Below are 13109 nucleotides of genomic sequence, written 5' to 3' on the forward strand. Positions count from 1 at the left end.
GCACTAATCCCATTCATGAGGGCTCCACCCTCAGGACCTGACCACCTCCCACCTACCTACTAATTAGGCCTGCCTCCTCATACCATCATATTGGGTGTTACAGTTTCAACATATGAATTTCGGGGGGACACAAACATTCATTCCATAATAGATGGCATTTAATCTGGAACTTGAAAGATAAAGTAGAATTTTGCTCATTGAATCATAAAAAAAGAAAAAGGAAGGGAGACGTTCTAGGCAGAGAAAATACAGTGAGCAAAAACAAGTGGTATAGTGCTCCCCTGGTGTCTCAGTGGTAAAGAATCCAGCTGCCAATGCAGGAAACACGCTCTCGATTCCTAGTTCAGGAAGATCCCACATGCCACGAAGCAGCTAAGCCTGTGTGCCACAACTACTGATCCCATTCTCTAGAACCCATGCTCTGCAACAAGAGAAGCCACTGCAATGAGAAACCCATGCACTGCAACTAGAGAAAGCCTGTGCATGACAACTAAGACCCAGCACACCCAAAATAAATAAATAAAATTATTTTTAAAAAGTGGACAGTGGTATATCAGGGTATTTGTTTATGAACTCCCTCTTATATCTCGATTTAATGTATTAAATCCTACATGGGAGGTACCAAATGAAAGAGAGATTTTTATTGGTTGTAGAATTTCAAGGGCTTATCAGTTAATGAGCAAGAATTGTGTACATTTCGTGGTTACAACTTTAACTAATAGGCAGAAAGGGAATTTGAATTTTATCTTCCAGTGTCCATAAAATAGCATCGTGGCACTGTAATTATTAACATAATCATTAAAAAACAGTTTAGTTAAATTTAAGAAAACCTAGAGACATGAAGACATAGTGTCTTCATCAAAGCAGCTCCAGTCCAGATAAAGCAAGCCTTCTAAATTGACTTTGATACTTTGAAATAAAATCCTTGGAGCACCAATTATAGTGGGTTCTGAAAAGCAATTATTATCAGCTGCCACAGCTTTCTGCCATGACTTCTAATTTAATTACATCTCCTCTGTTTAAAACGTGCTGTACTTTGAGATACAGCAATGGGAAAGGAGTTTAAGTTACTTAATAATAGAGGTATTTTCTACACCTAAGGTAATTAGTCTTGGACATAACTGCTTCCAAGAGAGACATGGGATTTTGACCTCATTAATTTCAAGTGGTCATTGCTACAAAGGAATGTTCATCTTCAGAGGTGGGGGAATAGCTATCCTGGATGAGACGAGTATAGAGGGAAAGAGACAGAGCTTGTTCATCTATTCACCCTACCAGCTGCGCAGTGCCTTCCAGGGATCTCTTTCAGCCAGGTTTCCTTATTCCAAGAGAAATGAAGTTTGCAAATTTGTATTATTGACTGTGAATATTTAACAATTGTGTTTGGCTTCCAACTCCTGTTGATGAAACAGCCATTTTGCAGAACTTGTGAATTCACTTTTCTCATTTCTGATGTTGAGAACAAAAGTGGCTGGGTACTTCTCCGGCAGAAAACCAAGCCATACTGACATTCCACAGAAAAGGTTTTTCCCATCATTCTTACAGCACATTGCTTATCTGGTTGCATGAAAATTCCGCCTGTTTCTAAATTCACCATCTCCCTGGATGGTGGTGAAGAATCATTGCATTTTGTGGGTGGGAAGAGGTCTTTTGATCACAGGCTCACAGATTTATTATACAGATGATGTGATGGAGCTGTGGGCTTTAAATGGACTCCTCAATGTTCCCAAGATGCCAGGCAGAGCAGGGACTAGATGCCAGGTCACCTGTCCTTCAGTTTCATTGAGGTAGTTAATATTCTATGGGAATGAAATTGGCATTTGACCTTGACCTATAGAATGAAGTTCATCTCCACCTTACCCCACATTTTTTTAAACTATGATTAATCACTCCTTCTCACAGTCTTCCTAACAGTGTTTTAAATCCCCTGTATGATCATTCCTTTAAGACAAATTTTAATTGCATATGTCTGGGTTCTATGACAGACCTATTCAATCAGAACATATCACAGTGAAGTTTAAAAATATTGCTCTTCCCCAATAGCTCTTAATCTGGGCTTCCCTGGTGGCTCAGTGGTAAAGAGTTTGCCTGCCAATGCAGAAGCTGTGGGTTCAATCCTTGGGTCCAGAAGATCCCTTGGAGAAGAAAATGGCAAACCATTCCAATAATCTTGCTTGGAAAATCTCATGGACAGAGGAGCCTGAGAGGCTGTAGTCTATGGGGTCACAAAAGAGTTGGACATGAGTAAACAACAACTGGGTGGAGAAGCTTGATGTAAAATTCAGGAACTTCTATTGAAGCATACATACCAAGAATTAGCTTTATTACTATCCCTGGTAACATACCTAAGAATGGACTCTCAAAAAGAATATTCTCCGGTATGAAAACCATTACTCTGAAGAGCATCAGGAAGAAAAATATACGAGGTGAGATATCCATCCAACATTAAAATGAATGTTTTCTGTGTACTTATTTCTCACTGCTTATAATGAAAGACACAAATAGAATGACTAAAATCAGAGAAGAAAAAGAAAAATCAATGAAATAAAAATGTCTTGGGTGAGAAAAACTGTGCCGACAATGGAGGTTAATGGAACTATCTAATACAGAGCTCATAGCAACTTCTGAGCTTCCTGGCAACCAGTGCAAAAGGGAAAATACAAAATGCTCCTGTGCTGTCATAATCTTACAGCTGTCCAAGGGAGTACTGGATTTTTCTAAGCATGAACTTCTGAGAGAATTTAATGAAATAGCATTGAACACCTCAGGAGCAATGTTTGTCCTTTTGCATGCTTATTCTAGCACTTTCTGAGTACTGTGAGCCAAAGCAATAAGCCTCTGACCCCTGCGTATCCCTTGGTCTCATCTCATTGCACGCCATGGGGAAACGAGAGAAGAGGAGGCAGAAGAGGACATCTTGGAGGACTGATAACAGCGTACCTGGGTTTGCCTGCATCATGCAGATGTCGATTTTCCACATGAAACTTTTGCCAGGCACAGGGAATCGGGCGGCTGCCACATCAGCCTCAAGCTAATGACTCCTGTAGAGATCCAAACAGGGCGGCTTTGCATTAGATGCAGCACTGCAACTCACCAGTGCTCCAGCCCCAAGAATGCAGCCTTAAAGACTCAGACATCCAACCAATCATATACTTCTGCAGAATTGGAGAATTTGAGCTCTGGTTCACTGTAGGAGTTTACTGCAGCACCCCTTAAATTACCGCCTCCAGTCTGTCGGCATGAAAACCCAGCTGCCATTCCCTGTGGCTGAAAATCCTTTGACTTGAGGGATGTTCTGTCAAAATATTTCTCAGAACATTTCTTGAGGCTATAAAAGAAAACTGAACCAAAGAGCTTATCTACAGGTCAGTCACTCTGCGGAGAGCCATAAAGATAATTTTTGTTTATGTAAAGGGGAAAAAAGTGATGAAAAACAAGACCACAAAACCTGGCCTACAGGTTTTATCTGACTCCTTTGAATGCTCTGATGGAGCTCTGGAAGATAATAAGTTTGCCCTCCAGAGGAAGAGACTATCAAAAGTACTGCAAATAGTATATTTTAGTCACATTTTCTTGAACAAGTGGGACTTATGTGATTTCATTCTTCTCATAGTGAGGTGCTGTATTTTTTTTAATCTTGTTTTTAAGCACTCAGCCTATCACACCAGGAGGCAGCAGGGAGCTTTGTTTGAGGTGCCAAGTGCTCTGGAAAAGAGAAAAGTCACCCCCTCACCAGGGGGATTTCACTCTGGACCGTGACTCATTGCTAATTGCTTGTGTGCCTGATTCTCAGGTCATGCTTGAAATCATCCAGTTCAAAGTGGAGCTCCTCAGATTATTTTTCTTTTGCAAATTTGACACTCAAAGAGCAGAAGTTGCAGGTCTCCAGGCTTCTCCTTTCTTTACTCGTCTTTGCGAAGACTTTACTCCTCCCCTATTCCATCTCAGACAGAGAAGACCGAGACCAGATGTCCGTCTGGAAACACTGAGGACCGCCCCCCCGGCCCCCGCCCCACCCCGCCGACCCCTGGAAATTTATATGCCTGAAAGCTAGGCCTGAATTCTGCATCTTCACTCAGAGTTGGACTGAATGAAGAACTAGATGGTTGTCAGAACTTTTGGGAGTAGGAGGAGATGGTTTCTGAGTAATGCTGAAGGCTGGAGCTTGTAATCTAGTCCCCCCTCCCCAAATCATCTGGGGCTTCCAGGTGGCACTAGTGGTAAAGAACCTGCTTGCAATGCAGGAGACATAAGAGATGCAGGTTCAATCACTGAGTCTGGAAGATCCCCTGAAGGCGGGCATGGCAACCCACTCCAGTATTTTTGCCTGGAAAATAACGTCAGGAGCCTGGTGGGCTACAGTCCATGGGGTCACAAAGAGTCAGACACAACTGAAGCAACTTAGTATGCACCTCAAATCATAGAATCACTGACTATGCCACTGATTGTCCCAGATAAGAGCATTGTACCCTCTGATGACCCACATCACCTGTCAGAGACACAGAGAATTTCTAGAGAGGATTCTAATGATTTTTAGCATCATTAGATGCTGGTGACAAGCAGAAAGGAGAGAGCCCCATCTAAACACACTGCCTCCATACTTCACCTTGGACTGGAAATGCAACTTCCTACATTCATTTTGAAATGTAAATAAGCTCTGTCTTATTCCTTCCTGAGAGCAGGCTTGAGTCAGAGGACAAAGGACATCATGACAAGAGAACAGAAAAGGGGAGATCCTGTTTCAAAATTTGGCTTTTGTATCTCAGTACCAAGTTGAATCTGTGAGTAGAATCTCTTGGGTGAAGTATTGTAGAAAAGAATGCTTTATTGCTTTGCCGGGGAAAGATGGCCACAGTGGGCCGATGTCCTCAAAACTGTGTGTTCCGACCTGGAGAGAGTAGTGAGGAGCTTCTTAGTAATCATTCAGTCGGGAAGGTATGATCAAATTGTGAACAATTTTTCTGATTGGCTCATGGTGAGGTAATCAGGAGTCAGCATCATCAACTTTCTGGTTTCAACGTATCTGAGGTCTGTGTTGCTTATAAGCAGCTTGCAGTTACCTTCTCCCAACTGGTGGGGGTTTCACTATCTGCAGAACAGCTCATTGTTATGTATACCCCTTGAGGGGGAACCAGGAGCCTGCCCCAAGGCTGCCTTCTCCCTTGTCTTCCCCTCTCTTCCTGGATTAGCCATTGTTTGTACCTGCCTGTTGGAACTCAGGGAAGGTCGAGGAGGCTGAATGAAGCCTACTTCCTGTCATCAAGAAATGGGAGACACAGAATTTTACACCCAAGAGCCCCACTGTGTCCTGTTCTGTTTCAGTCTTGAGTGGCACAGAAATTGGAGACAATGTTTACCCAAAGAAAAACTTCAGCTTTTAAGTATTTTTGCCCTAGGCCCCAGTTGAGCTTAGAGACCATATACATATATATATAGAGAGAGAGAGAGAGAGAGTATTCAAAATAGCTAAATATCATCCTCTTTTTATACATTTTACTAAGGATTTCCAAGGGCAATAATTTGAGTTTCCCAATAATAAGACTAGTCAATATTTTATCTTCTTTTTTTATGAGAGTGCTGGCATAATTTTCACTTCATTCCTTTATGGATACTGGAAAAAAAAACTCATCAAGCCAATATTAATAAACATTAATGTTATAACAGGATGGAAGAAAACTGAAATGTATTGATATTAGGGGAGTGGAAGAAAAAGCTAAAACACTCAGAGAATAAGAAAAAGGAGGTCATAAATGGGATAACCTCTGAACCCCTTACCGCTCTCAGCATTCCAGGTCAACATTATCCAAAGTGGTGTCCTACAGACATAAGTGTTCTATGGTCAAACATGTTTGGGCAACTATCAGAATAAAACAGGATTCTTCAGTGAAGGTCTTCCTTAGGGTTATTGACATATATAAAGTGCCTCCTAAAGGTGGATGGATAGTAAGCCTAGCTTACCCACCACTTATCATGTTTTCATAGGCTACTTCCTTGCTGCTTTTTGTTGGGTTGGTTAAAAAGTTTGTTTGGGTTTTTCTGTAAAATGTTAGGGAAAACCCAAAGAAACTTTTTGGCCAACTCAATATATCAGGAATTCAAGATGTGTGACTCTGAGCTACTTCCATATGATAATGGCATCATCAACTCAATGTACATAAATGAGTTTGAGCAAACTCCAGGAGATAGTGAAAGACAGGGAAGCCTGACGTGCTGCAGCCAATGGAGTCACAAAGAGTCGAACAAGACTGGGTGACTGAAAAACAACACTTCCGTGTAGTTGATGAAGTATCTCAAAGCATTAATACTGGGTTGTTGCATCCTTGCTACTGTCTGCTCCGAAGGACTATGGATAAGTGACACCTGTAAATAATACAAGAAAGAAAGAAGAGCCAATTGCGAATACATGGACTAAGTCAGTGTTCACAGCCATCCCTAAAAACTCAACTTCAATCTATTTTGAAGGTTTTGCGAACTCATATTCAAAACAGAAGAAAAATCTGTGGTCTGTATCAGCCAGTGATATTTGGGTCTGAGGCATCGTCATTGAATATTGCACTTTACCATAAGGAGCCAGTGATTCCAAATTAGTAGGCATTAGAAATCTTCCCTCCAACCCACTCCACACAGAACTTGAGTGATTGTAAAAAACAAATGTCAGAATTGTATTACAAACACACAGATGTGATTTTTAAGAAGCTGTTCTATAGGTCTCCCATACTTTACTCTTGGCTTAACTAACTTCCCCTAAGTCACTGAGAATCAGCTCTCAAAACCAAACATGGAACTCCAAGGTTTCTGTGCCAAGAAGTCACCAGAGTGATATGAAGTAGTAATCAAGACAGGTGGGAGGAAATTAGTGAAATCTTTTCATACTTTCTAGGTGAGCTTCGGTAGTGATCATCAATGCAGTGTTACTGAGCAAAATTATATCAGGCAGACCAAATGAAACAATCCCTTAAACAAGAAGAAATTGTTTGCAGGTGCAAACAAGCATGAAATAGAATTCTGCTAATGAGTTTCTGTTACTAGTTAAATACATAATCAAATTACATAGGCTCAACTCATGACAGTGAGAAATCAATTATTCATCATAAATCTGGTGCTGTGTATTGACCATCTTGGTATGTGTCTAACCTGATCTGTAATGAATAAATGTTTCAGTTTCAGGAGTATGTTGTCATTACTACTTAGGTAATGAAAAATCAAAACCAGTTGAAAAGTTCTGAAGTGATAAAAAAATCAAAATAACTAGAGTTTTCCTTCAAGGTCTTTTAAGTAATAAATATATGAGGATAAAAATTGCATTTCTTCTTTTCAAGAAATAGTTTTAGAATAATTGGCTATCTATGTTCAAAAAAATAAGCCTGAACCCAGATTTGTTAAATGCAAACTTAGCACAAAACGGATTATAGATTCAAATGTAATATGTAAACCTACAGAATTTGTAGAAGAAAACATTTGTGATCTTGAGTTAAGCAAAGATTTATTAGGACACAAAAAACTTGTTTCATAAAAGAAAAACAGTGATAAATTAGATACCATTAAAATTTGAGTCTTATTTTCAAAACTACTGCTAAAGAAAATGAAAATAAAAGCCATATGCTGAAGGAAAGTGTTTGCAAAATGCCTATCTGATTAAAGACTACTATCAAGAATATATAAAGAATTCTCAAACTCAGTAAGAAGAAAATCAACAACTCAATTTTTTAAATAGGGGAAATTTCAAACAAACATCTCACAAAAGAAGGCATATAATGGCAAAAAAAAGAAAAACACGAAAAGATGTTCAACATTATTAGTCATTAGGGAAATATGATTTAAAACTATAATGAGCTATGACTGTACAGCCATTAGAATGACTTAACTTTTGAATTGATGGTAGTATATGCCTATGAGGTTGCAGACCATGATTGGCAGAATAATACCTCACCCCCACAACCAAAGAAGTACATGTCCTAATTCCCCATGCTTGTGGATATGCAATGTCACATGGTGACAGGCAATTTCAATTGCAAATAGAAATAAGAGTGTTAATCACCTGACTCTAAATTAAAGAGATTATTATCCTGGACTAGCTGAGATTATTATCCTGGACTACACTGGATAGTGTAGTCACAAGAATCCTTTAAATGTGAAAGATGAAGGTGATGCATGTCAGACTAAAGCACAGTTAGAAAAACTCCACCAGCTATTTTGTATTGAAGATGGGAGGGGCCGGACAGCCAAGAGGAGCTAGAGAAGGCCAGGGAACTTCCTCACCCTGCCTAGAGCTCCAGAAAGAAGCTCAGCTGGTCACACACCTGAGTTTTAGCCCAGTGAGACATTTTGTGTATCTGACCTCCAGAACTACAAAGTAACAAATGCATGCAGGTTAAAGCCACCAAGGTTGTGGCAATTTGTTATAAGAGCCATAGAAAACTAATATGTAAACTAATCAGAACTCTCCTAAATGTCTGATGATTGCAAAATAAGTACAAACATTGTTTTGATTGGAAACAAAATGTGGCAGTATCTAATAAAGTTAAAAATACATCTTCCATGTGACCCAGCAGTCTTATTCCTAGATACCTAAACATTTATCCACTCAAATGTTTATTGCTGGTTTTTTTTTTTTCTTCATAAGGCGTCACTGGTTAGTAGATAAACAATTCATAGTGGAATGCTCAGCAATCAAAAGGGGTGAACTCACTAATAAAAAGGGATACAGACGATAGCAAGGATGACTCTCAAATGTAACAGAGTGAAAGAAAGCAGACTCAAGTCTATGTATACTCTGTGACTATATTTATATGACTTTCTAGAAAAGACAAAACTATTGGGACAGGAAACAGTAACTGGTTTCCAGGGACTGGACGGGTGAGGACAGTGATGGCAAAGCGGGTGATGGAACTGCATGAGATGGTGGTGGTGATTCCATGGTTATGTGTTCTCATAGAGTCGTGTACCAAAAAAGAGAACGTTTTACTGCTTGTAAATTTTACCTCAGTAAGCTTAAATACATGTATAAACAAGCCACCTCTGAAGTCAAGGAATCTAAGAAACTCTGTCTGCTTTTTGTATGTGTTCTTCATAGTTGTTTTGTTTTTCCTATAGTTGATATCTAATCTTACAGTGTTGTGGTCAGAAAAGATGTTTGAAATGGTTTCTTTATTTTTTTTTTTTATTTACCAGGGCCCAAAATGTGATCTGTCCTGGGGAATGTTCCATGTGCACTTGAGAAAAAAGTGAAATCTATTGTTTTTGGGTGAAATGCCCTGTAGATAGGTATCAGGTAGGTCCAACTGGTCCAGTATATCATTTAAAGCTTGTGTTTCCCTATTTATAAACCCTGTCTATTGAGTCCCCTTTCTGTTGTCTCATAACCATTACATTGCACAGTCATTTTTTAAAATGAAATCCTTAAAAAACAACTACATGGAGTCGTGGAGCAGGTCCTCACCCCACTGTCCCGGAGCTGCTTCGGACACGCCAGCTAGCGAACCGTCCCCGCAGCCGTCTTTCTTCCTCAGCAGCTCTTTCCTCGCTGAGTTTTCTGGGAGCGTATAAGGAGAAGGCCTGGGGACGCCCCAAACCCCTTCTGCTCGTGCCCATTGCAAGTGCCACTACCGCCATGGGCCTCACCATCTCCTCCCTCTTCTCCCGCCTCTTCGGCAAGAAGCAGATGCGCATTTTGATGGTTGGATTGGATGCTGCTGGCAAGACGACCATTCTGTATAAACTGAAGTTAGGGGAGATAGTCACCACCATTCCTACCATTGGTTTTAATGTGGAAACAGTAGAATATAAGAACATTTGTTTCACAGTATGGGATGTTGGTGGTCAAGATAAAATTAGGCCTCTCTGGAGGCATTACTTTCAAAATACCCAGGGTCTTATTTTTGTGGTAGATAGCAATGATCGTGAAAGAATTCAGGAAGGAGCAGAAGAGCTGCAGAAAATGCTTCAGAAAGATGAGTTGCGAGATGCAGTGTTGCTGCTTTTTGCAAACAAACAGGACTTGCCGAATGCTATGACCATTAGTGAAATGACAGATAAATTAGGTCTTCAGTCCCTTCATAACAGAACATGGTATGTTCAAGCCACTTGTGCTACACAAGGAACCGGTCTGTATGAGGGACTTGACTGGCTGTCAAATGAGCTTTCAAAACGTTAAATGAAGCTGGATATCTAACCAAGGACATGTTTGATAGAATTGGTCTAGGCTTGTTACAACAAAATTAGTTTGCATCTTGGTTATTAAACAGTATCTGGGACTGGTTTGGGCAGAATATTACTGCGTTTAAACTTATTTTGTTGCCAATTATTGTTTACCAAGTATAATGTTGCCATTTAGCAATATGCTTGGTTTTAAAGAGATTCTCCTTAACTTGGGAAAAAAAAAAAAAAGTGTCCTCTTTTAATTTTACTTCCCTTAAGCCTAAATGCCTGGACTTAGCTAATGTGACACCTTTAAATAAATCCATTTTGAATGTTTGGTTTTTTTTTGTTTTTGAGCCCACAAGAAATAATGTTTTAAAGTTACCCCTTGCTACTTTAATGATACCTTTATCATTCCTGGGACAGTCTGCTGATTTAAAAAAATGTAGCATTCCATTTGTATTTATTTCCCCCCCTTGCCAAAAAGATTTTTTAATACTGCTTGTACCAGCCAGGGAAATGCTCCAAAACACTATTCAGATCTTGCACTGAGGAACTTCTATTTCTCCCCCCATTGTTATTGACTCCTGGCTTTCATCAGCCAAGCTTACCTTGGTGTGGTTTGGATTTGATAATTAGTTCTGTGCTAGATGCAAAGAGTGCATATGGAGATGATTTTTAATCCTCAGCAGATTGTCTTCCTTTATATTGTATCTTTTTTATGTTGCATGTTGCTTTTGGTATCAGCCTGACTCTTTGCCCAGTATATGATAGTTCTGCTGATGTTTTATTGTTTATTGGTGAACATATCTTCATTAAGAGTTTTTGGAAAACTCATCAAACTCAATGAATAAGTTTTCTTCATAACCCATTTGGAATTATTCCTAATAAAATGATAAAAACATGAAAAAAAAAAACCAACTACATGTAGAGCTGCTCTGGTTGCTTACTGTATTTGTGTATATGTAGTGGGAGTAGGGGGTCTGGATCTTGGTGGTGGTTTCACAATAACAGTATATAACTTGAACACTACAGATCTGGTCCAATGATATGATTATATAAGGAGGAATTTGCAGCCCAGAGAGGTCAAGTGACTTGCTGTGGGTCACACAGCTGGTGAGTGACTGTCCTGAGTCACTCTCCTCACACCTGGTCAAGTATTCCTTCCTCAGTTCACAACAGAGGCCCCATTTTTAATACAAATATCTGTCTTTTTAACCCATGCAAGACCAAGTCCAACAGAAAATTCATCAAGTTGAACTTCCCCTCTTGATGCCATATTTTTCCATTTAAAAAATAAATAAAAGCACATTCAAAGGAGAAACATTGCTCCCAAAGAGATGAGTCAGAGGAAGGTAAATAAAGACCCGCCTGATTCTAAAATTTGGGCTTTGCAATCCTCCGTTCTTCTCTTTCTTTTGGATGGTGTTTACTACATGTTTTACAAGCCCAGTAACCTGTATTGGATTTTATAAAGGAGAACTGAATTGAATTTGCATTTCAGAGGCAGCACTTGCTTGCATTCTCCCTTCTGTTCAAAGCCTCTTTCTGTCCTCTTGAAGCCTGCACTGCATTGGAACCCCACATGCACATGATTTCCACTGAGAACTGCACAGCAGACCCAGCTAGGAACAAAGACCCAGCTGATCTTCCTCCAAGTAAATCCCAGGAAAATACTACAGCAGTTGATAAAGAAACACAGACCAATTAAGAACTCAATATAGTAAGGTGCTTAAAAAAAAAAAAAAAGAAAATGAAAAATGTCAGTTTCACTGTACATATTCTCACATTACAGAAGAACAAATGGATTTCTACATTATTTCATTACACAGGGCAAAAATTAGGATCGGTGGCTTTAAGTACCTTTCAACAGAAGGTGGGTGCAGTATGGGCTCAGTTAATTATGTGAGTCTGAATTCCGTTGGTTCCACTGACCTTCTGGGATCTAGTCCAGAATATCCAGTCAGCACATCTTTTGTCAGTGATGTATAGTGGAGATGTACTTGCTTCATTCATTCAGTATTTTATTGAGCACCTACTATGTGCCAGAACTAGGCTTAATGTTTTCGATCCATTATCTCACTGAGTCCTGTGTAACATTCCTAGATGCAATCATTGTTATTCTTGGTTTTGTTGTTTTATATTTTCATTCTGACTATATTGTGATTTTAAAGATGCTGAAGAGATTAAGTATATTGCTCAAACTGACATGTTTATTAAGGAGTGAAATCAGAATTAAGCATGTCCTTAGTCCTTTGTGTCCAACTCTTTGAGACCCCATAGGACTGTAGCCTACTAATAAGCTCCTCTGTCCGTTTTCCAGGCAAGAATACTGGAGTGGCTTGCCATTTCCTTCTTCAAGGGATCTTCCAGACCCAGGGATCGAACCCAGATCTCCTATGTTTCCCTCCTTGCAGGAGGATTCTTTACCTGCTGAGCCATCGGAGAATTAAACACAGGACTCTCTGATTCTAAAACCGCAGGGCTTTTTTCCTGTGGATTACATTATTTTCAGGAGTAGGTGTGATGGCAGAATAGCAAAATCAAACTAAGCTGACCAAGAATATCAACCTTGCCACCGAAACCTGAACTTGTCTTACTCCTTAATCATTTCTAATATGTATATGTGGCTTGGCTAAGACATTAAAAAATTATTAATATCCAAATAATACTAGCATCAGCAAGCTCTAAAACCATCCAGTCTAACTTCCTTAGTTTGTAAACTAATTCTCTATTCCATGCAGGTTTACTGAGAATCTGTTATCTGATGCACAGTGCTGAGGGTACGCAATCCCCAAGCCCTTGAGCAGATTGCAGTGTAATGGAAGCGAACAACAGGAATACAGATCATCTAGAGTCCTGGCAGTTTGAGAGATGACTGGTCGGGGGTTTAGTAGAACAGAAGGAAAATAACCATGTGGTATAGATTTGGGGGGTCTAGGAGAAGGTGATGTCTTTGCTGAGTTCTGGGA

At 39.7% G+C, this 13109-nt stretch overlaps 1 protein-coding gene across 1 annotated transcript; it reads left to right on the plus strand.

Annotated features, from left to right (window-relative positions):
* Positions 1–9421: 9421 nt before the first annotated feature.
* Positions 9422–10473, plus strand: LOC122682672 (ADP-ribosylation factor 4-like). Its single transcript, XM_043885671.1, has one exon. It carries the CDS (start codon positions 9611–9613, stop codon positions 10151–10153), a length of 543 nt encoding a protein of 180 aa, XP_043741606.1. The 5' UTR covers positions 9422–9610; the 3' UTR covers positions 10154–10473.
* Positions 10474–13109: the final 2636 nt, after the last annotated feature.

The sequence above is a fragment of the Cervus elaphus genome, chromosome 24 (genome assembly GCF_910594005.1).
Source record: "Cervus elaphus chromosome 24, mCerEla1.1, whole genome shotgun sequence".
Taxonomy (NCBI): Eukaryota; Metazoa; Chordata; class Mammalia; order Artiodactyla; family Cervidae; genus Cervus; species Cervus elaphus.

What these genes read in the sequence shown, in the direction of transcription:
- LOC122682672 (XM_043885671.1), top strand. Translation starts at nt 9,611, where the DNA reads ATGGGCCTCACCATCTCCTCCCTCTTCTCCCGCCTCTTCGGCAAGAAG.